At 44.5% G+C, this 24397-nt stretch overlaps 2 protein-coding genes across 2 annotated transcripts; one reads left to right on the top strand and one right to left on the bottom strand.

The window, feature by feature from the left end:
- Positions 1–1677: 1677 nt before the first annotated feature.
- Positions 1678–13346, bottom strand: aasdhppt (aminoadipate-semialdehyde dehydrogenase-phosphopantetheinyl transferase). The gene is made up of 7 exons (XM_038974005.1): positions 12913–13346; positions 12106–12337; positions 11169–11290; positions 9475–9636; positions 2355–2423; positions 2055–2220; positions 1678–1904 (listed from the first exon to the last, which is right to left on the bottom strand). The coding sequence occupies exons 1-6, from the start codon at positions 13054–13056 to the stop codon at positions 2056–2058; spliced, it is 894 nt and encodes a 297-aa protein (XP_038829933.1). The 5' UTR covers positions 13057–13346; the 3' UTR covers positions 1678–1904; position 2055.
- A 57-nt stretch (positions 13347–13403) lies between these two features.
- Positions 13404–20573, top strand: msantd4 (Myb/SANT-like DNA-binding domain containing 4 with coiled-coils). The gene is made up of 4 exons (XM_038974261.1): positions 13404–13495; positions 14073–14652; positions 15267–15536; positions 18670–20573. Exons 2-4 carry the CDS (start codon positions 14317–14319, stop codon positions 19399–19401), a joined length of 1338 nt encoding a protein of 445 aa, XP_038830189.1. The 5' UTR covers positions 13404–13495; positions 14073–14316; the 3' UTR covers positions 19402–20573.
- The last annotated feature ends 3824 nt before the right edge of the window (positions 20574–24397 follow it).

The following is a 24397-nucleotide window of genomic DNA, read 5'->3' on the forward strand; positions in this document are numbered from 1 at the left end:
CCTGGTATTGCAACTGCTCGGCCTCCGACCACAAGGCACGACAGAGGCTAGTGTGCACAGCCCAGTACATCACTGGGGCCAAGCTTCCTGCCATCCAGGACATCTATACCAGGCGGTGTCAAAGGAAGGCCCTAAAAATGGTCAAATACTCCAGCCACCCTAGTCATAGACTGTTTTCTCTGCTACCGCACAGCAAGCGGTACCGGCGGGCAAAGTCTAGGTCCAAGAGGCTTCTAAACAGCTTCTACCACCAAGCCAAAAGACTCCTGAACATATAATCAAATGGCTACGCAGACTATTTGCATTGCTCCCACTCTTTTATGCTACTGCTACTCTCTGTTATTATCTATTCAGTCACTTTAATAACTTTACCTACATGTACATATTACCACAATTACATTGACTAACCGGTACCCCCTGTATATGGCCTCGCTATTGTTATTTTACTGCTGCTCTTTAATTATTTGTTACTTTTATTTCCTTTTTTTTTTTTTTTTCTTAAAACTGCATTGTTGGTTCATGGCTTGTAAGTAAGCATTTCACTGTAACATCTACACCTATTGTATTCGGCGCATTTGACAAATACAATTTGATTTGAGAGAGAGAAAAATGTGTGACCTGTTGCCATAAGAAAACGGCAACCAGTGAAGAACAAACGCCATTGTAAATACAACCCATATTTATGTTTATTTTTTTCCCATTTGTACTTTCTCTATTTGCACATAATGACATTTGTAATGTCTTTATTATTTTGGAACTTTTGTGAGTGTAATGTTTACTGTTAATTTGTTTATTATCTAGTTCACTTGCTTTGGCAATGTAAACATATGTTTCCCATGCTAATAATGCCCCTTAACTTGAAATTGAAGTCCGCCTGCTCTGTTAAAAGCCCTGCTGTCTTCCAAACACAAGCTCCTATTGGCCCACTAAATGTCTCTGCCCAAAATAGAGGCACAGCCAGATGGAGAGAGAGTAAGGGAGAGAGAGATAGAGGGTGAGGCATGGGGAAAAAGAGAAAGAGATAGAGGGTTAGGCATGGGGAAAAAGAGGAAAGATGAGAGGGATAGCAGGGAAGAGATGTGAGAGAGCTATAAAGAGTACGCATCACACATGCTCAAAGCCAGTGGAGGTGAAGCTGGCTGATAGAATGCCAAGAGTGTGCAAAGCTGTCATCAAGGCAAAGGGTGGCTACTTTGAAGAACCTCAAATATAAAATATATTTTGATTTGTTTAACATTTTTTTGGGCTACTACATGAGTCCATATGTGTTATTTCATAGTTTTGATGTCTTCATTATTATTCTACAATGTAGAAAATATTAAAAACAAAGAAAAACCCTGGAATGAGTAGGTGTGTCCAAAATTGAGTGGTACTGTATACATGCCATTTAGCAGACATTTTATCCAAAGCGACTTTACATATAGGTGGCCCCGGGAATCGAACCCACAACCCTGGCGGTGAAAGCACCATTCCCAACCAACTGAGTCATACAGGGTCACTAAAATGAACATGAATGAATATGGAATGTCAGAAAAGCCTATGATAAGAAGCCATACAAACCTTTAATCACATTACAGGGAGGTTGGTCAACAACACTGTAGTAATGACAGATGACCACAATCAATTCAGGTGATTGCAACCTACAAAATCAACACACACACACACACACACCTTAAATAGTATTACTGTGGTGGCTTTATTATCATGCAATACCATGATTAAGAGCAATTTGCAGTCATGGAACCCTTTTCATCACTGGCATTTGAATAACACATTGACTCTGGGTGGGTCTGAGGACCAACATTATTTCAATGCTTAAGTCTGATTTGTTGTCAGAGTGGCCAGCTCCTCCAGATGCCTCCATCACACCAACCCTGCTGTTCACCGACTGTTCCTGTACGGTCCTGCATGGAGATCAACAGGAGTGACATCACCTGTCTGCCCTTTGACCACTCCACCTCACTTTTTTTTCTCCACGGTCAGGTACACGTCGCCACTAACCACAGATCTAGGATCAGATTACTCTACCCACAGTCCTAACCTAACCTGTCTACCTCATACTGTAGCTGTGAGTCTTTGTCTTTCCGGGGCTTCAGCCTTTTTCTGGAAGTTCTCCCAGTAGGCGGAGTCTTCTTCAAAGAGGGGTGTGGCCATGCTGATGAGGTCACTGAAGGAGAGGAAGGTGAAGGAGGGGGGAGGATAGGTGAGGGCAGGGGGAGGCTGAGGAAAAAGGAGAGGTTAGAAATCTACTTCATTGTGGGGTTTTTTCTCCAGCACACAGACTCACTTACATTCCCTCCCTCCCACACACACACGCACACGCACACGCACCAGCACACACACACACGACTCACCACAGATCTGACTGTATGGCTGGGTCCCAGTGCCACAGCAACATGGTGGTCATTACCCAATACAGTCTCCTGAAAGAGGACAGGAGCAGGTAAACACACACGTTTACATGAAATACACACAACATACAAACAGCATGAGGTTATAGGTGTTGACTTATAAGAGTGGTTAAGGTGACAAATAGCTCTCGTTTACTGAAAGGATCACGCATGCAGCCGGCCACACACACACACACACAACTCTCCTCTCCCCGTTCGAACACATCAGTGTCCTAATACTGGCTGTTCATCATCGCGGTTCCCCTCTCTCTCTCTTTCATTCCACAGTTGGCCCTAATCATAGGCCCATTCGGGGAGTTGTGTACATCCCAGACAAGCAATCTCCATCTCACTGCCTGGCTTTCCAGGAGTACTGGACGCCTCGCCCCGGGGAGACAGAGGGGAGAGGAGATTGAAAGGAGAAAATAGCCTCGCTCCTTTACTTGTTAAAGGGAGGGAGGTTACAGATGTAGGATCTAACATTTAGCGTGAGAACTTTCCTGCAATGTAGGACATTTAAAACATGTAGTGCATTTGTGGTTTAAAAAGGCTTCTGAAGTTTGTAATTTGCACTTTGAAATTTTAGACTTAAAATTTTCCCTTTCGAAAAATGTATCAACCACTGCAAACATGTCCATTAATTATAATCCACATTTCCTGTTGCTGCAGGATTATTTTCTTGCAGGAGCAAACTGGATCAAATTAAGATCCTCCATCTATATCTCATGTTCTTAATGGACGGATGACTCCCTGCAACATCTGTTTGCGATGCAGAGAAGTCACTGAAAACAAATACTTTTTCTCGCCCAGACATCATTGTCAACAAAACAAAAACAGTAACGGCTGTGTGGCAGACAGGGGCGCTGTTTCCCCTACTGCGGATTCAATCTGATTCTAACTGTCTGGATAAGAGTGAAATAATTGTGACAGTGTGTGTGTACAGTCGTGGCCAAAAGTTTTGAGTATGACACAAATATTAATTTCCACAAAGTCTGCTGCCTCAGTTTGTATGATGGCAATTTGCATATTTGAATGTTATGAAGAGTAATCAGATGAATTGCAATTAATTGCAAAGTCCCTCTTCGCCATGCAAATGAACTGAATCCCCCAAAAACATTTCCACTGCATTTCAGCCCTGCAACAAAAGGACCAGCTGACATCATGTCGGTGATTCTCTCGTTAACACAGGTGTGAGTGTTGACGAGGACAAGGCTGGAGATCCCTCTGTCATGCTGATTGAGTTCGAATAACAGACTGAAAGCTTCAAAAGGAGGGTGGTGCTTGGAATCATTGTTCTTCCTCTGTCAACCATGGTTACCTGCACGGAAACACGTGCCGTCATCATTGCTTTGCACAAAAAGGGCTTCACAGGCAAGGATATTGCTGCCAGTAAGATTGCACCTAAATCAACCATTTATCGGATCATCAAGAACTTCAAGGAGAGCAGTTCAATTGTTATGAAGAAGGCTTCAGGGCGCCCAAGAAAGTCCAGCATGCGCCAGGACCGTCTCCTAAAGTTGATTCAGCTGTGGGATCGGGGCACCATCAGTACAGAGCTTGCTCAAGAATGGCAGCAGGTAGGTGTGAGTGCATCTGCACGCAAAGTGAGGCGAAGACTTTTGGAGGATGGCCTGGTGTCAAGAAGGGCAGCAAAGAGGCCACTTCTCTCCAGGAAAAACATCAGGGACAGACTGATATTCTGCAAAAGGTACAGGGTTTGGACTGCTGAGGACTGGGGTAAAGTCATTTTCTCTGATGAATCGCCTTTCCGATTGTTTGTGGCATCCGCAAAAAAGATTGTCCGGAGAAGACAAGGTGAGTGCTACCATCAGTCCTGTGCCATGCCAACAGTAAAGCATCCTGAGACCATTCATGTGTGGGGTTGCTTCTCAGCCAAGGGAGTGGGCTCACTCACAATTTTTCCTAAGAACACAGCCATGAATAAAGAATGGTATCAACACATCCTCCGAGAGCAACTTCTCTCAACCATCCAGGAACAGTTTGGTGACGAACAATGCCTTTTCCAGCATGATGGAGCACCTTGCCATAAGGCAAAAGTGATAACGAAGTGGCTCGGGGAACAAAACATCAAAATTTTGCGTCCATGTCCAGGAAACTCCCCAGACCTTAATCCCATTGAGAACTTGGGGTCAATCCTCAAGAGGCGGGTGGACAAACAAAAACCCACGAATTCTGACAAACTCCAAGCATTGATTATGCAAGAATGGGCTGTCATCAGTCAGGATGTGGCCCAGAAGTTAATTGACAGCATGCCAGGGCGGATTGCAGAGGTCTTGAAAAAGAAGGGTCAACACTGCAAATATTAACTCTTTGAATCAACTTCATGTAATTGTCACTAAAAGCTTTGACACTTATGAAATGTTTGTAATTATACTTCAGTATTCCATAGTAACATCTGACAAAAATATCTAAAGACACTGAAGCAGCAAACTTTGTGAAAACTAATATTTGTGTCATTCTCAAAACTTTTGGCCACGACTGTACATGTATGAGTTGTAAAGAACCCTGTATGTGTTTCTGTGTACGTGAGTCCTCTTGTTAATTCCCTCACTACCAAATGTCATGACCTCATAACACAGTGGGGTCATGACATTACACAGGGTCACCAGGAAGTGGAAAGACCTTGGTTGCCAACTCATTAAGCCAGCCAATCAATACGCAGCGCTCAGAGGGCACCAGGTCAGAACTGCTGCTTGCCTCATCTGTATGTTAATTGAGTGTGCGTGTGTGTACACATACATACAAACAATACCAGTCAAAAGTTTGGACACACCTACTCATTCAATGGTTTTTCATTATTTTTACTATCTTCTACATTGTAGAATAAAAATGAAGACATCAAAACTATGAAACAACACATATGGAATGATGTAGTAATCAAAATATAACATTTTATATTTGAAATTCTTCAAAGTAGCCATCCTTTGCCTTGACGACAGCTTTGCAAACTGTTGGCATTCTCTCCACCAGCTTCACCTGGAATGCTTTTCCACCAGTCTTGAAGGAGTTCCCACATTTGCAGAGCGTTTGTTGGCTGCTTTTCCTTCACTCTGCGGTCCAACTCATCCAAAACCATCTCAATTTGGTTGAGGTCAGGTGATTGTAGAGGCCAGGTCATCTGATGCAGCACTCCACTCTCCTTCTTGGTCAAATAGCCCTTACACAGCATGGAGGTGTGTTGGGTCATTGTCCTGTTGAAAAACAAATGATAGCCCCCACTAAGTGCAAACCAGATGGGATACTGGTTAAGTGTGCCTTGAATTCTAAATAAAAGCAATCAAAGACACGGCGGTTAGAACCAAAAATCTCAAATTTGGACTCTTCAGACCAAAGGACAGATTTCCACCGGTCTAATGTCAATTGCTCGTGTTTCTTGGCCCAAGCAAGTCTCTTCTTCTTATTGACCTTTAGTGGTGGTTTCTTTGTAGCAATTCGACCGTGAAGGCCTGATTCACGCAGCCTCCTCTGATCAGTTGATGTTGAGATGTGTGTAACTTGAACTCTGTGAAGCATTTATTTGGGCTGCAATCTGAGGTGCAGTTAACTCTAATGAACGTATCCTCTGCAGCAGAGGTAACTCTGGGTCTTCCTTTCCTGTGGCGGTCCTCATGAGAGCCAGTTTCATCATAGCGCTTGATGGTTTTTGCGACTGCACTTGAAACTTTTCAAAGTTTTCCATATTGACTGACCTTCATGTCTTAAAGTAAATTCTCTTTGCTTATATGAGCTGTTCCTGCCATAATATGGACTTGGTCTTTTACCAAATAGGGCTATCTTCTGTATACCAGTTACAACACAAATGATTGACTCAAACGCATTAATAAGGAAAGAAATTCCACAAATTAACTTTTAACAAGGCACACCTGTTAATTGAAATGCATTCCAGGTGACTACCTGGTTAAGAGGATGCCAAGAGTGTGCAGTCATCAAGGCAAAGGGTAGGTAAATATATTTTGATTTGTTTAACACTTTTTTGGTTACTACATGATTCCATTTGTGTTATTTCATAGTTGAGGTCTTCACTATTATTCTACAATGTTAGAAAATAGTAAAACTAAAGAAAAACCCTGGAATGAGTAGGTGTGTCCAAACTTTTGACTGGTACTGTATGTATGTATGTATGTATGTATCTTAATAGGTGATGCTGTGATGCTGAATGTGTGTGTGTGTGTGTGTGTGACAAGTGTTTCTGCAGTTATTCAGCCTATCTGGAAGAAACATTCATTCTGCAGACCTTATCAGATGTGAAGTCTAGCATCCTAGTTGTTTCTCATTACTCTGATCAATATGGCAGTGAGGGAGGGGGGAGACAAGGACATGATCTCTTCTCTTGCTCACTCAGGCAAAAGGTGTGTGTGTGTGCACATGACCCAACCAACAGCGAAAGGTCCAAAAGTGATGATTTTAATCCCTTGGTTCCAGTACTAAAACCTGGTCTCTCCGGTGCTCCAGTACTGAAACCTGGTCTCTCCGGTGCTCCAGTACTGAAACCTGGTCTCTCCGGTGCTCCAGTACTGAAACCTGGTCTCTCCGGTGCTCCAGTACTAAAACCTGGTCTCTCCGGTGCTCCAGTACTAAAACCTGGTCTCTCCGGTGCTCCAGTACTGAAACCTGGTCTCTCCGGTGCTCCAGTACTGAAACCTGGTCTCTCCGGTGCTCCAGTACTGAAACCTGGTCTCTCCGGTGCTCCAGTACTGAAACCTGGTCTCTCCGGTGCTCCAGTACTGAAACCTGGTCTCTCCGGTGCTCCCGAAATTGGGCAGTTAGTTTTCTCCCAGTCCTCCCTAGCTCCCTCACTGCCTCCGTCCATCCTTCCCTCCCGCTTCCATTTAGAAAACATCTCTGCAGCAGATCCACAGCTTAGCTGTACTGTCCCTGAGCTGGCAATCAATACTGTAGGTATATTGCTATTCTCTGGAGGCAGAAGTGTCACAACAGAAACACCATTAGCCCGAAAAACCAGTGCAGAGGACAGAGCGGATTCTGTGATGGACCATTAATAATTTTCAGCTTTATAGGTCAGATCCAACCCAACAATAGGTTTCCACAATACTGCTTTCCCCTGACATACAGTATTTCTTCAGACTAGTGTGGATGAAAAGAGGGAGATGAGGAAAGGAGACTAAATAAAGAGGTCACTTTTTACAACTCTAAAGCCTTGGTGTGAGAGGTACTGAGAGCATCCTAGGTAACGGTCCCCAGTATTTCCTAGAAAAGTACTTTACACATTCTTTCAAGGTTACATTGTTGGAGAATTTAAAGACTCCGAGAAAGAGAGAGGGCCAGAGCAATCATAAAGAGATAGCCATACGATGTATTAGCCGCTAACAAGACCTTGCTAATCTGTCGTTAGTGGTTCTGAAATGCAATAAGGATAGCAATAGCTTTAGTGGGTAACTCTAAAGCTAACTGATGAAATTGGAGCAGGGTAGCATTAGTTTTAGTGGGTAACGGTAAAGCGAAATGATTAAATTGAAATTTGATAGAGTAAGCTACAGCTGCTAAAGAGACCCTGCTAAGCTGCTGTTAGTGGAATTGGAACGGCATTTGAGCTGCCGCCAAAAAGATTACTATAAACCACCTGCTGCTTAGCGTGTCTGTAATACATCAACCCACTATCACAAATTACAGTGAAATACAAATTTCGCATAAGTGTGACACATTTTTACAAATGTTCATGTTCACCACGTGATTTTGTATACAGCGCAGTTCAATCACTGATGAAGGCAGTAGGTTATTTAAGACAGAAACCAGCGGGGAGGATGGGTGAGCGTATAACCGGAAGGTCAAGCAACCCAAACCTTGCATGTTTGAATCAAATGATGGCTAACTTCAGCATTTTAGCAACTACTTACTACTTTTTAACTACTTAGCTAGCATGTTAGCTAACCCTACCCCTCAAACCTAACCTTAACCCCTAACCTAGCTAACATTAGCCACAACAAGAAAATTGTGTCCATTTCACAACAATCTGTGATAGTGTGTTGGACACACAGAAACAGGCGGGAGATGGCTGGACACACAGAAACAGGCGGGAGATGGCTGGACACACAGAAACAGGCGGGGGATGGCTGGACACACAGAAACAGGCGGGAGATGGTTGGACACACAGAAACAGGCGGGAGATGGCTGGACACACAGAAACAGGCGGGAGATGGCTGGACACACAGAAACAGGCGGGAGATGGCTGGACACACAGAAACAGGCGGGAGATGGCTGGACACACAGAAACAGGCGGGAGATGGCTGGACACACAGAAACAGGCGGGGGATGGCTGGACACACAGAAACAGGCGGGAGATGGTTGGACACACAGAAACAGGCGGGAGATGGCTGGACACACAGAAACAGGCGGGAGATGGCTGGACACACAGAAACAGGCGGGAGATGGCTGGACACACAGAAACAGGCGGGAGATGGTTGGACACACAGAAACAGGCGGGAGATGGTTGGACACACAGAAACAGGCGGGAGATGGTTGGACACACAGAAACAGGCGGGAGATGGCTGGACACACAGAAACAGGCGGGAGATGGCTGGACACACAGAAACAGGCGGGAGATGGCTGGACACACAGAAACAGGCGGGAGATGGCTGGACACACAGAAACAGGCGGGAGATGGCTGGACACACAGAAACAGGCGGGAGATGGCTGGACACACAGAAACAGGCGGGAGATGGCTGGACACACAGAAACAGGCGGGAGATGGCTGGACACACAGAAACAGGCGGGAGATGGTTGGACACACAGAAACAGGCGGGAGATGGCTGGACACACAGAAACAGGCGGGGGATGGCTGGTCACAGAAACAGGCGGGGGATGGCTGGACACACAGAAACAGGCGGGAGATGGCTGGACACACAGAAACAGGCGGGGGATGGCTGGTCACAGAAACAGGCGGGGGATGGCTGGACACACAGAAACAGGCGGGAGATGGCTGGACACACAGAAACAGGCGGGAGATGGCTGGACACACAGAAACAGGCGGGAGATGGTTGGACACTCTTGAACTTTCTTTACTCTTCCTGCTCCTTTTTCCGTCTCTCCACTGGACCCTGCTCACCTCGAAGGTCCAGACCTCCTCTTCTTCCTCATCCAGGTGCATTGTGGTCCGGCGACACACCTTGCCCTCTGCAATTGGCTCAGGTGACAGGTGAAACTCCGCCCTCTGTAGATTAAAGCCCAGCCCTGTGCCAATCGCCTTGATGAAACTTTCCTTCAATGCCTTGACGGACAGGAAAGATAACCAGAGCCACAAAAATATCAGATGAAGAGTAGTGTAAAAAGAATAGAGTTAAATTACTCTTATTGTGTACAAGTGAGATAAGAAACTGGGTGGTTTGAGCCCTGAATGCTGATTGGCTGACAGCCGTGGTATACTACGTGTATGACAAAACTTTTTTACTGCTCTAATTACGTTAGTAACCACAGTTTATAATAGCAATAAGGCACCTCAGGGGTTTGTGGTATATTGCCAATATACCACGGCTAAAGGCTGTGTCCAGGCACTCCACGTTGCGCTTATTTTTATTTAACTAGGCAAGTCAGTTAAGAACAAATTCTTATTTTCAATGACGGCCTAAGAACAGTGGGTTAACTGCCTTGTTCAGGGGCAGAACGACAGATTTGAACCTTGTCGAATCCCCGAGCTGACCTTGCAACCTTTCGGTTACTAGTTCAACGCTCTAACCACTAGGCTACCTGCCGCCCCATGAACAGTCCTTAGCCAAGGTATATTGGCCATATACCACACATTCTCGGGCCTTATTGCTTAATTATATAATGCCTTCAGAAAGTACTCACACCACTTTACTTTTTCCAAAAATGTTTGCGTTAAAGCCTGAATATAACTTGATTAAATTGAGATTGTGTCACTGGCCTACACACAATACCCCATAATGTCAAAGTGGAATTACGTTTTTAAAATAATAAAAAATTAAAAGCTTTAAATGGTGAGTCAATAAGTATTCAAACCGTTTGTTATGGCAAGCCTAAATAAGTTCAGGGGTACAAATTTGCTTAACGAGTCACATAAGTCTACTCACTATGAATTTCAAACACTGATTCAACCACAAAGACCTGGGAGGTTTCCCAATGACTCGCAAAGAAGGGCACCTATTGGTAATGGGTAAACACAACAAAAAAGGAGACACTGAATATCCCTTTGAGCATGGTGAAGTTATTAATTACACTTTGTCATTATATGGGGGGGGGGGGGGGGGGGGGGGGGGGTACTGGGTGTACTGTGTGAGGGGGAAAAAACGATTTAATCCACTTTGAATTCAGGCTGTAACACAAAATGTGTAATAAGTCAAGGGGTGTGAATACTTTCTGAAGGCACTGCCTGTACACAATAATCATTTTAAATGGCGAACAACCATTGGTGTAACCATAAGGCATTCAAAATCATCAGTTATCAGGTTGAAAACTTTCCCTGTCCCAGGCATTGACACAGGGTTCTGTGTGTGATGATCATGGTGTGTGTGGATGTGTCTCTGAAGTCAAACAAACCTTGTTACACGAGGGCAAGCCACAGTAACACAATTACAAGGCAAGTCACTATGGCAACGGGAAAGCACTAAGATTAGTCAACGGCAATGATACCAGTACTTAATGTCCTTTGTGCCGCTCTCTCAATCTGACAACTTCTCGACTGAGCAGCTCAATTAATTGGGGAGGACCTGCATGTAATGTGTATGACTCAGTGTGCAAGTAAAGCGTGCCAAGCGTCACCATGGACGTGAGAGTGATGGTTACCCAGTGTCTGTAGAACATGGTCAGTTGCTCCCATTCCGATCCTGCTCTGCGGATAACACTCCACTCATAATCAGTAAACTGCCTCGTCATGATACGGAAAAACTCTGGCACAGAACTGCTACCTGGAGACAGAGGGAGGGAGAGAGAGGGAGGGTGCAAGGAAAACATTTTTAATAATAAAATAAACACAAACCTAAGGGTTTGAGCTCTGACAATAAGGAAACAGTTGAGGGAGAAGAGGTTGAAAATGGAGAGAAAAGCAACACACACTCTCCTACTTTGTTTGGGATCATCACTTTCTCTCCTACAACCATCTTTAAACATAGACGGAATGGGAATCGGCAGGAGATCCCTGTGATAGAGCACTGCCAAATCACTCTCAGGGAATATGAAAGACAACAGTGGCATCATGTGGTAAAGAAAGGAACTGCAGCAAACTTCCTTTAGATAACTTTGTAAAATGGATTTAGGGATTTGTGAATGACAGCCCATCTATAAGGTTTAATAAAGGGCCTAGCTAGCTATTCTCCCTGGGGGGCAATGTGGAAGATAAGTATGTGCTTTAAGGTATCACCATCCTTAAGAGAATGAGGCTACGTAGAACGCTCAACCCTTTCAGATGAAGAGGTCTAGGCCTATTTAAAGAGGGATTTGGGAGAAGGTCTGGGTGAGTGACAGGACTGGGTTAGCAGATTAGCGTCCTGAAGGCTTGGAGAGGAGGACGCCAAATGAGATTTGGTGAGAAGGGTGAAATAGAAAGACTCAGGCAGGGGAGTTAGACAAGATTGAAGGGTTACTTCTCTCTCACACAAACAGGAGAGAGAAGGGTTCAGGATGTAGTAAGACAGTTTACTGCAAGAGTGAGCTCTTCGCAATGCTGCTTATTTAATCAAACTGACACATCAAAGCACTAAAGAACGTGCAGATACACACACACCTGGCATGGTGGTCTTCATCACGTCCACCCCGACCTGCAGCCTCTGCTCTGCAGCCAGCACAGCGTAGTCACCCTGGTGGGAGATGTTAAAACTCCAGCCCAAAGATTCATGGCTGGAGCAGGCTGGGTTGGCCAGGTAGGGCTTTCCTTTGGGAGAACGCTCTAAGCGGATGTCAGCCCAGGGAACACCCATCCTGTCACACACCAACCTCCTCAACAACAACCTGCCAGCCTGGAAGAGCAGGGGAAAAGGAGAGTGTCAATAAGGGTGCTGCCTCTCCTCTCTCCAGTGAACGGTAACTCTGAAGCGTCGTTATCTTCTTCTGTGGATAGTTTTGGCGGTTGGCAACCAACTTTAAGGTGCATTAACGCCACCAACTGGACTGGAGTGTGGACCAGAGACAGGGGAAGGTCTAAATCCTACCCAATATTCTCATCTCCCAAAGGAAACAAATTAAATAATGAAATACTAGATCCCCAGGAGATTTCACCAGTAGTTCACTTAATCTTTTCTCTTCAACCCCATTACTCCTCAAATCTAATAACAAATCGCTCCCTTTCCCTCCCATATTTAATGGCACTGAATTAGAACATGTTCCACTACCTCCATCTCCTCCTGACATTGATCACACCTCCACACATCACAGCCTTGCCTGACATGGTTAACCAAGGCCTGATAATTAGCAGAATCAGGTGTGTAACTGCTGGGAAGTGACAAAAACCTAGAACGTGGAAATTGCTATTTGATAATCAAGGGAGAACGTGGCACAGTGATTACTTTCTATCGGAATAACACAGTCAACGCACCATAGCTGATTTGGCATCTTTGGCAAACATGAACTGTCCGATTCGCTCTTTCTCTTCGCGCTGCACACACCGGGCCGCCAACAGCCACTCGGACCGGGTCGGCGTCCACGAGCCACACCGGAACGCCCAGCGAACGCCTCCCATGACGGCCAGTTTCAGAGCTAAGAACCGGTAGACCGACGTTCCGCTTTTAGCTAACGTTACCTCTCGTAATGCAGCTGGATAACACTGACCGCTTTTGTGGATTAGCTAGCTAACTGTTAACTGTGAGGTAAGTGTGTCGGTATTGTAGGCACTACAAATGCCGCAAACCAAAAAACATAGTTAGCTAGCAACGCATGAGAACTTGATAAGTGTCACCTCCTGAGCTATAGTGTTTGCTTCACTTTAAGAACATGCTAGCTATAACAACACGACGGCGGACCCACACCCGGAAAAACTGGTGGGACGTGACACGTCAAAAGTGGGCGTGGCAATGAAGGGACCAATGGGTAGGATGTTTATGGTGCGTCGCCAAAAGGTGTCTTTCCGATTCAGATTTTGGCGTTGATGAGCATCTGATTTATTCTCTACGATTGATAAGGTGAGTTATTTTACGATGATCATAAATAGCATTACATTACGTGGGAGAGCGTGACCATGTTGGCTCAATAAAAAGGATATGTGGGGATTAGAGTTTTTATGGTGCAAACGTGCTGGTGTGCTAGCTAGCTATCGGTTCCACAAACACCGCCGATTATGCTACATTACCAAGCTAGCTGATGCGTTTCACAAAAAGCGTAATGCTAAGCACTGCACTGAGTTTTTACATAGTCCAAACTGGAACCTATCCTGATCCCCGTCTCACCTCGGAAAATAGAGACAGATATGATAGCTATCTGTTCCCCATCGTCAATCGTGGGCCCAAATAAATGATAAAGAACCAAGGTTGTGGCATGTTTTGAAATTATGGTTACCTGCAAGCAAATCTTTGCTTTTGCGATACTCAGCAGTTCAAATACACAGCAGTCTTCTTACACATGCAGTCTTGGGTCTGTCAAAGCATTCACTTGTCCTGTGACAGATAAAGAACAGACCCGTTTTGAGTTCTATTGAAGATAAGTTTACCACTGGTTTGAATCAACTAATCGTTCTCTGGTTGCTCTGTGTTCGTCTTTCAGGAGGAAGCTGAGCCCTGTCCTGGTGCTCTGGTTGCCTGAGAACACATCTGCTGTAGCACTTACCTATTTTGTGTGACCTTTGAGTGAACTAAGGGAGTGTCACCTGAGGCAGCACAGTGGGATTCTTCTCAACAGCAGTCCTTCATCCAGCGATCTACAGCCTGACTGCTCTCTCCACCTCTCTCTGTCTCTCCCCCCCTTTCATCCCTCCCTCTTTCACACTTCTCTATGCTTCTGCCCAATTATGTCCTTCTCCATTTCAGAGTCCCTCTGTAAGACTTCTGTCTCTCCATCCCTATCTCCATCCCTCCTTGATCTCTCTCTCTCGCCATCTGCGTGCGCACCTCTCCTGACCGCCAGGCTGGATTTCCTGCAAATGAAACACCTGAAGAGGAAGAGGAAGAGTAACTACAGCGTTCGTGAGACGCAGACGCTGATCCGGGAGATCCACAAGCGACGAGACGTGCTGTTCTCCCGCCAGCAGAACACCGCCATCAACGAGCTGAAGAGACGAGCCTGGGAGGAGGTAGCAGGAGGCGTCAACGCACTGGGAGAGGGTGAACTACGCACAGCTTCAGAGGTGTGTGTGGAGGGGGCTTCCATAGTGACAAATTATGTTCTAAAAGAGTTTTGTGGCACTCGAGTCTGTTCTCTAGACCACATTGAGTGTCTCGTATCGGATACATTTGTACTCCGTCTTGACTTGGTCTTGGACAATGAGGATTCATAATTTCTTCCAGAGACAAGTGGTGTAAAAAACTCATAATTATCAGCTCCCATTGTCATGGCATAAAACTGCTTCGCAAGCCCAAATATCCTCACTCCTTTTATGACACATTCATATCTTATCGCCTATTGAAACTTGGGCTTCCTACTTTAATCATATACTGTTGGGAGACCAGGGGAAGTTGGAACATATTTAGTGTTTTTATTTATTATAGACTTGTTTGGGTTATTGATAATTTGTAGTGGCTCTCTCTCTTTGCCCTCACTTTAGGTGGCATCAAACACAACACTAAAAAGAGTTTGTATCCTACGTTTAAGGGCCGCATTTCAATAGTTTAATTCACCCCGATTCACTAGAAGGAGTTCCTTTGGGCTCCCACTTCCCAGTGCCGATTTTACCTAAACTTCCTGAAGCATTTTGAGTTGTGACATCACCACTGTTTGTAATGGTTGTGTGTGTGGTTCCAGGTGAAGCGGCGTTACCTGGACTGGCGGTCGCTAATGAAGAGGAAGCAGCTCCGTGCTGAGCTGTCTCTCTCCACAGGGCTGAAGGCAGAGTATGATCCGTCCTCCCCTGAACACGACGCCTCACTGGGTTCAGGGGACCAGTCGCTCGACCTCTCTGGCTTTCCCAAGGAGTCCCAGTGTGACTGGCAGGACTTGGCGGATCTTGGAGAGCCCAGCGGACACTCGATGTCTACGGGGGTTAAGCTGGAGGAGGAGGCCAATGGATACAGGGTGAGGATCCATGTGTTTGTGTGTGCGTTATTGATTTGTGAGTTGAATAAAGGGAACATGATTCATAAAAAAATCCATAATTGTAGAATTATTGCGCAATCGATATCCATAGGCTACATTTATATTTATTTTTATCTGGTGTTAGTGCGTAGCCTAAGCTTTAGTTCCTAACTGTGGAATGCCAAATACACGCCAATTGCCAAATGATTTTGGGAACTTGGGCAGAAAAAGTAAATCCACTGAGGCAAGAAAGACGAGGGCTGTGTTCGAATACTCATACTAACCGTACTAAACTCAGCAAAAAAAGAAACGTCCTCTCACTGTCAACTGTGTTTATTTTCAGAAAACTTAACATGTGTAAATATTTGTATGAACATAAGATCCAACAACTGAGACATAAACTGAACAAGTTCCATAGACATGTGACTAACAGAAATGGAATAATGTGTCCCTGAACAAAGGGGGGGGGGGTCAAAATTGAAAGTAACAGTCAGTTTCTGGTGTGGCCACCAGCTGCATTAAGTAATGCAGTGCATCTCCTCATGGACTGTGTCAGTTCTTGCTGTGAGATGTTACCCCACTCTTCCAAGGCACCTGCAAGTTCCTGGACATTTCTGGGGGGAATGGCCCTAGCCCTCACCCTCCGATCCAACAGTTCCCAGACGTGCTCAATGGGCTTGAGAGCCGGGATCTTTGCTGGCCATGGCAGAACACTGACATTCCTGTCTTGCAGGAAGTCAGGCACAGAATGAGCAGTATGACTGGTGGCATTGTTATGCTGGAGGGTCATGTCAGGATGAGCCTGCAGGAAGGGTATCACATGAGGGAGGAGGATGTCTTCCCTGTAACGCACCAGTGTTGATATTGCCTGCAATGAAAACAAGCTCAGTCCGATGATGACACACACCGCCCCAAACCATGATGGACCCTCCACCTCCAAATCGATCCCGCTCCAGAGTACAGGCCTCTGTGTAACGTCCATTCCTTCAACGATACATAGGCGGCGTTGTTGCCGGTGATGTCTGGTGAGGACCTGCTTTACAACAGGCCTACAAGCCCTCAGTCCAGCCTCTCTCAGCCTATTGCGGACAGTCTGAGCACTGATGGAGGGATTGTGCGTTCCTGTTGTAACTCGGGCAGTTGTTGTTGCCATCCTGTACCTGTCCTGCAGGTGTGATGTTCGGATGTACCGATCCTGTGCAGGTGTTGTTACACATGGTCTGTCACTGTGAGGAAGATCAGCTGTCTGTCCTGTCTTCCTGTAGCGCTGTCTTAGGCGTCTCACAGTACGGACATTGCAATGTATTGCCCTGGCCACATCTGCAGTCCTCATGCCTCCTTGCCGCATGCCTCAGGCACGTTCACGCAGATAAGCAGGGACCCTGGGCATCTTTCTTTTGGTGTTTTTCCAGAGTCAGTAGCAAGGCCTCTTTAGTGTCCTACATTTTCATAACTGTGACCTTAATTGCCTACTGTCTGTAAGCTGTTAGTGTCTTAACGACCGTTCCACAGGTGCATGTTCATTAATTGTTTATGGTTCATTGAACAAGCATGGGAAACAGTGTTTAAACCCTTTACAATGAAGATCTGTGAAGTTATTTCGATTTTTATGAATTATCTTTGAAAGACAGGGTCCTGAAAAAGGGACGTTTCTTTTTTTGCTGAGTTTTTGTGACGTGAATTGAGTATATAGTATGGTTATTGGTCATAGTATGGATATAGTTAGTATGCCAAGTTCACGGATGTCGTACTAAATTCGCCAAAATATGAAGTATACACACAGGGGACACTATTTCTGTACTTTCGGGCCCATAATGCATTTCAGGAAATGGGCGTGGCTTCACATCGTTTTCAGATTTGAAGAAAATGGCAGAGAAAATGCAGCCGAAGTACGAGAGCGGATACAAATTTATTGTTTTGCTCAACATTTGTCATAATTAGTGAATGTAATAAAGTAATGACTTTTCAAATAAGTTACGTTACACGTTATATTGGCTGACAATTTGTTATCTACGCTGTCCTTACGAACCACGTAGCATTTCATTACAGCAGTATGTACCGCTACGTTGCTAGCTAGCTAACATTAGTTGGCTACTTATACATTAAATATGGCAGTATAATAACTATAGGCTAACTAACTACCCAACATTTACTTGATTATTCATGTCATTTTTAGCTTAGCTTTATGGTATAGTCTTAGTGCGTTCTCAATGGACATTAAGGTGCTTTTGTAAATTCGCTCTGGCAATCTACTCTGATTTCAGAGCACTCTCGTCTGAGTGAATCAGAGCGCAGAATAATTAATTTACGAACGCTCAATACCCGTTGAATATGGCCGGTGTCAGTAAAAGTCAGCAAAAAGCATAATTAAATTGTCAGCAGCTCAGTTGGTCACCAACGCTCTGGATAACTTAAACTGCCTAACCATCTCTGCTAGGGCGAGAAATGGTCAGTGGTCTCATTTGTGTATGGAAGTAGCTAGCCAACATTAGCTTGGGTGCTTGACTTCCGTTGTAAGGTCAGAACGCTCAAATCAACCCTACTCCTCGGCCTGAGCGTCCAGTGTGCGCTCCAAGAACGACACGCTCTGAATTTACAAACTGACAATCTGACAACGCTCTGAATTTACAAACTGACAATCTTGCAACGCTCTGAATTTACGAGCGCACTCCAGATTTGAATTTAAGAACACACCCGAAGTCGTAAAATGTCTAACTAGTAATTTGTTATACTAACTAGCTAGTAAGAGGTTGCGTAGCAACAGCATCAACTTCCGGTAGACGGGCGACGAGCTAGTACGCTCAACTGAAAGGATAGTTTGTTTACAGTATACTAAAATGAACTAATTGTATACAGCATGTTAGTATGGGTATTTTTGACTAACAAATAGTCTACTAAAATGTCATCAATTCTAAGCGGCGGATCTTTACGTCTGTACAGCACATTTTCTATATTGTGGGTTAGGGTCGGGTGCGGGCCTCAGATTTTTACTGTCACATAGTTGGGCGGTGGTGAATGGGTTATTAGCAATTGCGGGTGAACAAATCGCTGACCTGTGCATCACTAGTGTGCGTGTCAGGATGTGTGTATGATATTAATCAGTATATCAATGATCTGTCTCTGTCTCTGTCAGCTGGAAGGTGATAGTGGTGAGGGTGAGGTAGAGGATGATGATTGTTTCCCCTCCCTCCTACCCGACATGGGAGAGCGAGATGGACGTATCCCTGAAGTCTTTTCACACATTGATGAGTTTGGAATGCTCAGCGCATCAAAGGGGGCGGCGGCCTCAATGAATCGGGACCTCTCATCGACCGGCCTGGGTGGACTGGGCTTTGCTGGCTTAGGACTAGCCAATCACGAGAGTGCGGGACTTCTGGTTGCCTTGGAGAAGCAGCGTGTGGAGCTTGAGAAGCAGCGTCTGGCTGTGGAAACGGAGCGGCTAGCGGTGGAGAGGGAGCGACTCCTACTGGAGAAGGAAAGACTGAGTCAGTCTGATGTGGAGAAAGAGAGATTGCAGCTGGAGAAGGAGAGATTGCAGCTGGAGAAAGAGCGACTTCGGGTGTTGCTCATGAACCAATCAGAACGGGCCGCAGCTCCCCCCCAGCAAAGCCCTCCCTCTTCCTCCACCCCTACCACCACCTCTTCCTCTGCTGTGGATGGACAGAATGAGAGAAGGGAGAATAAACCCTGGCCTTCTATGATAGATCTGGAGGGTGAGAGACTGAGGCTGGAGAAGGAGCGACTGCAGTTAGAGAAAGAGAGGCTGCAGTTCTTTAAGTTTGAGTCTGGACGACTGCAGATAGAGCGGGAGAGACTAGAGGTGGAGAAGGAGAGAATACAGCTTCACCAGGATCAGGGTCGCTGAGGGAGCGGGAGGAAGGAGAGAGGAAGGATAGCATCAAATTGTATTTGTCACATGCTTGGTAAACAACAGGTGTAGACAAACAGTGAAATGCTTAGGGGCCCTTCCCGCCAACGCAGCGAGAAAGAAAATAGAAAAGTAAAACACGTAATCATAGATACACAATGAGTAACGACAACTTGGCTATATACAAGTGGTACAGGTACCGAGTCGATATGCAGTGGTACGAGGTAATTGAGAGAAAGAGATGTACAGAGTAAACCTTAGAAGCAGCGTATGTGGTGAGCATTAAAGGATATCTATGAGAGAAGTGCCTGGAAGAAGAGCAAACGAGGGGGGTTATCTCAGTGTAGGCAGGCCAGCTACAAGCCTATATGAGCAGTCACTTCCATGGTCCAGTGAGGCTCTCTCCTCCCTGTCTGTTTCTGACAGCTCCAATTACTTGTTACAGTTCAGTCTGATACACAATGGTTGAAATGAGGTGCACAGCTCAACCAAACTGACCTTAGATCAGCAGGGTGTCATCATCCAACTCCAGGTAGATGACAGAGGATTTGTATCCAGTTTTATTTCCTGTAGAGCCAGGACCAAGACTGAAACTGCCACTCAAACTCAGTAGCCTCATCCAATCACATTAAAAAAATCTCCCTGCCAATCATTCTGTTATGTCTGTGGACTTGCATTAACAGGGATTCTTTCAATTCAAAAGAGCGGTTCATTTTAACAAAGATAATCTGTCTGTACAATGTGTTTTGTATAAAGTGGTTGTGTACTGGGAGAAACGGTTTTGTCCCTGGTAAAGTTGTGTGTAGCTCAGTAGTACCATCCATGTACTGCATAGGAAGTGGACATCATGTAGAATAGCTGTAAACTCCAAAGCACAAAATGCTCTATGTGTGACTGTTTTCCAACCAGTGTCATATCAGGCCTTACATATGTCTTTATTTTTCCAAACCTAAGTCTTTTATAATTGTTTTATTTTGATAGTGGGTGTGGTTTGGTACTATGATGAAATGTTTTGTGTGGTGTTCTATAGTAGCCCTGTAGTTGAATATATCTGCTGGTTCACCTGTCGTCCAAGGAAAGAGTTGAGTAACTATTTAAGAAGGAGGGGAAAAAAGAGATGGAATATGTTTTCTGCATTGCCTTGACTCACAATAAAGGATATACATGAATAGGGTGTTTTTACTTTAATCTGCCTGTTTTTGAATACATCTGGTGTAACCCCCACATTCACACTTAAATCACCTGATGTATACTGTGCATTTGGAAAGTTTTCAGACCCCCTTCCCTTTTTCCACATTTTGTTACGTTAGTCTTGTTATAAAATGGATGGAATATATGTTTTTCCTCATCAATCTACACAATACCCCCTAATGACAAAGGGCAAACAGGTTTTTAGAAATATTTGCAACATAAGTATCTTATTTACATAAGTATTCAGACCCTTTGCATTGAGACTCGAGATTGCACTCAGGCGCATTCTGTTTCCATTGATCATCCTTGGAATGTTTCTACGACTTGAAGTCAATCTGTGGTAAATGCAATTGATTGGGGAAAGAGTGCATGTCAGAACAAAAGCCAAGCCATGAGGTTGCTCCGAGACAGTATTGTGTTGAGGCACAGATCTGGGGAAGGGTTCAGGAAAATCTGCAGCATAGAATGTCCCCAAGAACCCAGTGGCCTCCATCATTCCTAAACGAACGTTTGAAACCACCACGACTCTTCCTAGAGCTGGCCGCACGGACAAACTGGCCAATCAGGAGATAAGGTCCCTTGTCAGGGAGGTGACCAAGAACCCGATGGTCACTCTGACAGAGCTCTCCAGTTTCTCTGTGGAGATTGGAGAACCTTCCAGAAGGACAACCATCTGCAGCACTCCACCAATCAGGCCTTTATGGTAGAGTGGCCAGACGGAAGCCACTCCTCAGTAAAAGGCACATGACAGCCCGCTTGGAGTTTGCCAAAAGGTACCTAAAGGACTCTCAGACCATGAGAAACAAGATTCTCTGGTATGATGAAACCAAGATTGTACTCTTTGTCCTGAATCTCAAGCGTCATGTCTGGAGGAAACCCTGCTCCATCCCTACGGTGGTGCATGGTGGTGGCAGCATCATGCTGTGGGGATGTTTTTCAGCGGCAGGGACTGGGAGACTAGTCAGGATCAAGGGAAAGATGAAGGGAGCAAATTGCAGCGAGATCCTTGATTTTAAAAAACTGCTCAGGACCTCAGACTGGGGTGGAGGTTCACCTTCCAGAAGGACAATGGCCCTAAGCACAAAGCCAAGACAACGCAGGAGTGACTTTGGGATAAGTCTCTGAATGTCCTTGTGTGGCCCAGCCAGAGCCTGGACATGAACCCGATCGAACATCTCTGGAGAGACCTGGAAATAGCTGTGCAGCAACGCTCCCCATCCAACCTGACAGAGCTTGAGAGGATCTGCAGAGAAGAATGGGAGAAACTCCTCAAAAACAGGTGTGCCAAGCTTGTAGCATCATACCCAAGAATACTCAAGGCTGCAATTGATGCCAAAAGTTCTTCAACAAAGTACTGAGTAAAGAGTCAGAATACTTATGTAAATGTGATATTTCATTATTTTAATTTTTTTTACATTTTCAAAATATCCTAAAAACCTGTTTTTGCTTTGTCATGATGGAGTATTGTGTGTAGATTGATGGGGAGAAAAAAGCAATGCATTTAGAATAAGGTTTAACGTAATGAAATGTGGAAAAACTCAAGAGGTCTGACTACTTTTGAAATGCACTGTAAATACAGTTGAAGTCGGAAGTTTACACACACCTTAGCCAAATACATTTAAACTCAGTTTGTCATAATTCCTGACATTTAATCTTTGTAAAAAATCCCTGTTTTAAGGTCAGTTAGAATCACCACTTTATTTTAAGAATGTGAAATGTAAGAATAATAGTAGAGAAAATGATTTATTTCAGATTTTATTTCTTTCATCACATTCCTAGTGGGTCAGAAGTTTACATACACTCAATTAGTATTTGGTAGCATTGCCTTTTAAATTGTTTAACTTGAGTCAAACGTTTCGGGTAGCTTTCCACAAGCTTCCCACAATAAGTTGGGTGAATTTTGGACCATTCCTCCTGACAGAGCTGGTGTAACTGAGTCAGGTTTGTAAGGCCTCCTTGCTCGCACACGCTTTTTCAGTTCTGCCCACAAATGTTCTATAGGATTGAGGTCAGGGCTTTGTGATGGCCACTCCAATACGTTGACTTTGTTGTCCTTAAGCCATATTGCCACAACTTTGGAAGTATGCTAAGGGTCATTGTCCATTTGGAAGACCCATTTGTGACCAAGCTTTGACTTTCTGACTGATGTCTTGATGTTGCTTCAATATATCCACATAATTTACCTTCCTCATGATGCAATCTATTTTGTGAAGTGCACCAGTCCCTCCTGCAGCAAAGCACCCCACAACATGATGCTGCCACCCCCGTGCTTCACGGTTGGGATGGTGTTCTTTGGCTTGCAAGCCTCCCCCTTTTTCCTCCAAACATAACGATGGTCATTATGGCCAAAAAGTTCTAGTTTTGTTTCCTCAGACCACAGGACATTTCTCCCCCCAAAAAATGATCTTTGTCCCCATGTGCAGTTGCAAACCATAGTCTGCCTTTTTTATGGCGGTTTTGGAGCAGTGGCTTCTACCTTGCTGAGCAGCCTTTCAGGTTATTTCGATATAGGACTCGTTTTAATGAGGATATAGATACTTTTGTACCTGTTTCCTCCAGCATTTTCACAAGGTCCTTTGCTGTTGTTCTGGGATTGATTTGCACTTTTTGCACCAATGTACGTTCATCTCTAGGAGACAGAACACGTCTCCTTCCTGAGCGGTATGACGGCTGCGTGGTCCCATGGTGTTCATACTTGCGTGCTATTGATTGTACAGATGAACGTGGTACCTTCAGGCCTTTGGAAATTGCTCCCAACGATGAACCAGACTTGTGGAGGTCTATAATTCTTTTTGGGGGATTTGGCTGATTTCTTTTGATTTTCCCATGATGTCAAGCAAAGATGCACTGTTTGAAGTTAGGCCTTGAAATACATCAACAGGTACACCTCCAATTGACTCAAATGATGTCAATTAGCCAAACAGAAGCTCCTTAAGCCATGACATCATTTTCTGGAATTTTCCAAGCTGTTTAAAGGCACAGTTAACTTAGTGTATGTAAACTTCTGACCCACTGGAATTTTGATACAGTGAATTAAAAGTGAAATAACCTGTCTGTAAACAACTGTTGGAAAAATTATTTGTCATGCACAAAGTAGATGTCCTAACCGACTTGCCAAAACTATAGTTTGTTAACAAGAAATTAGTGGAGTGGTTGAAAAACAAGTTTTAATGACTCCAACCTAACTGTATGTAAACTTCTGACTTCAACTGTATACACACACACACACACACACACACACACACACACACACACACACACACACACACACACACACACACACACAGAGTAGGAAGTTTAAATCACAAAGACTAGGCTTTTGTTAAACTTTGGGATTTTCTGTTGTCTGTTTCTGCAAGGAAAGCCTATATGAAAGGATCTGCTTCAGCTGCTGACTGGCTTAGGATTTTAATGTGAAATTATGTTTGATTAAATGGTGCTTTTTCACTGGTGAAACGTGTCTTGAATTATGTTTAATAACTAAATAAAGAACAAAGTGTGTAGAATAGAAAATATTTGCAGCACTTAGGCTCACCAACTGTGAAAAAACTGAAAATGTCCCTTATATCTGTCCAGTAAAATATCTAGTGGTTATCATATCTGTCCAGTAAAATCCCTGCTGGTTATCATATCTGTCCAGTAAAATACCTAGTGGTTATCATATCTGTCCAGTAAAATACCTAGTGGTTATCATATCTGTCCAGTAAAATACCTGCTGGTTATCATATCTGTCCAGTAAAATACCTGCTGGTTATCATATCTGTCCAGTAAAATACCTAGTGGTTATCATATCTGTCCAGTA

The sequence above is a fragment of the Salvelinus namaycush genome, chromosome 34, assembly GCF_016432855.1.
Source record: "Salvelinus namaycush isolate Seneca chromosome 34, SaNama_1.0, whole genome shotgun sequence".
In the NCBI taxonomy this organism is placed as follows: Eukaryota; Metazoa; Chordata; class Actinopteri; order Salmoniformes; family Salmonidae; genus Salvelinus; species Salvelinus namaycush.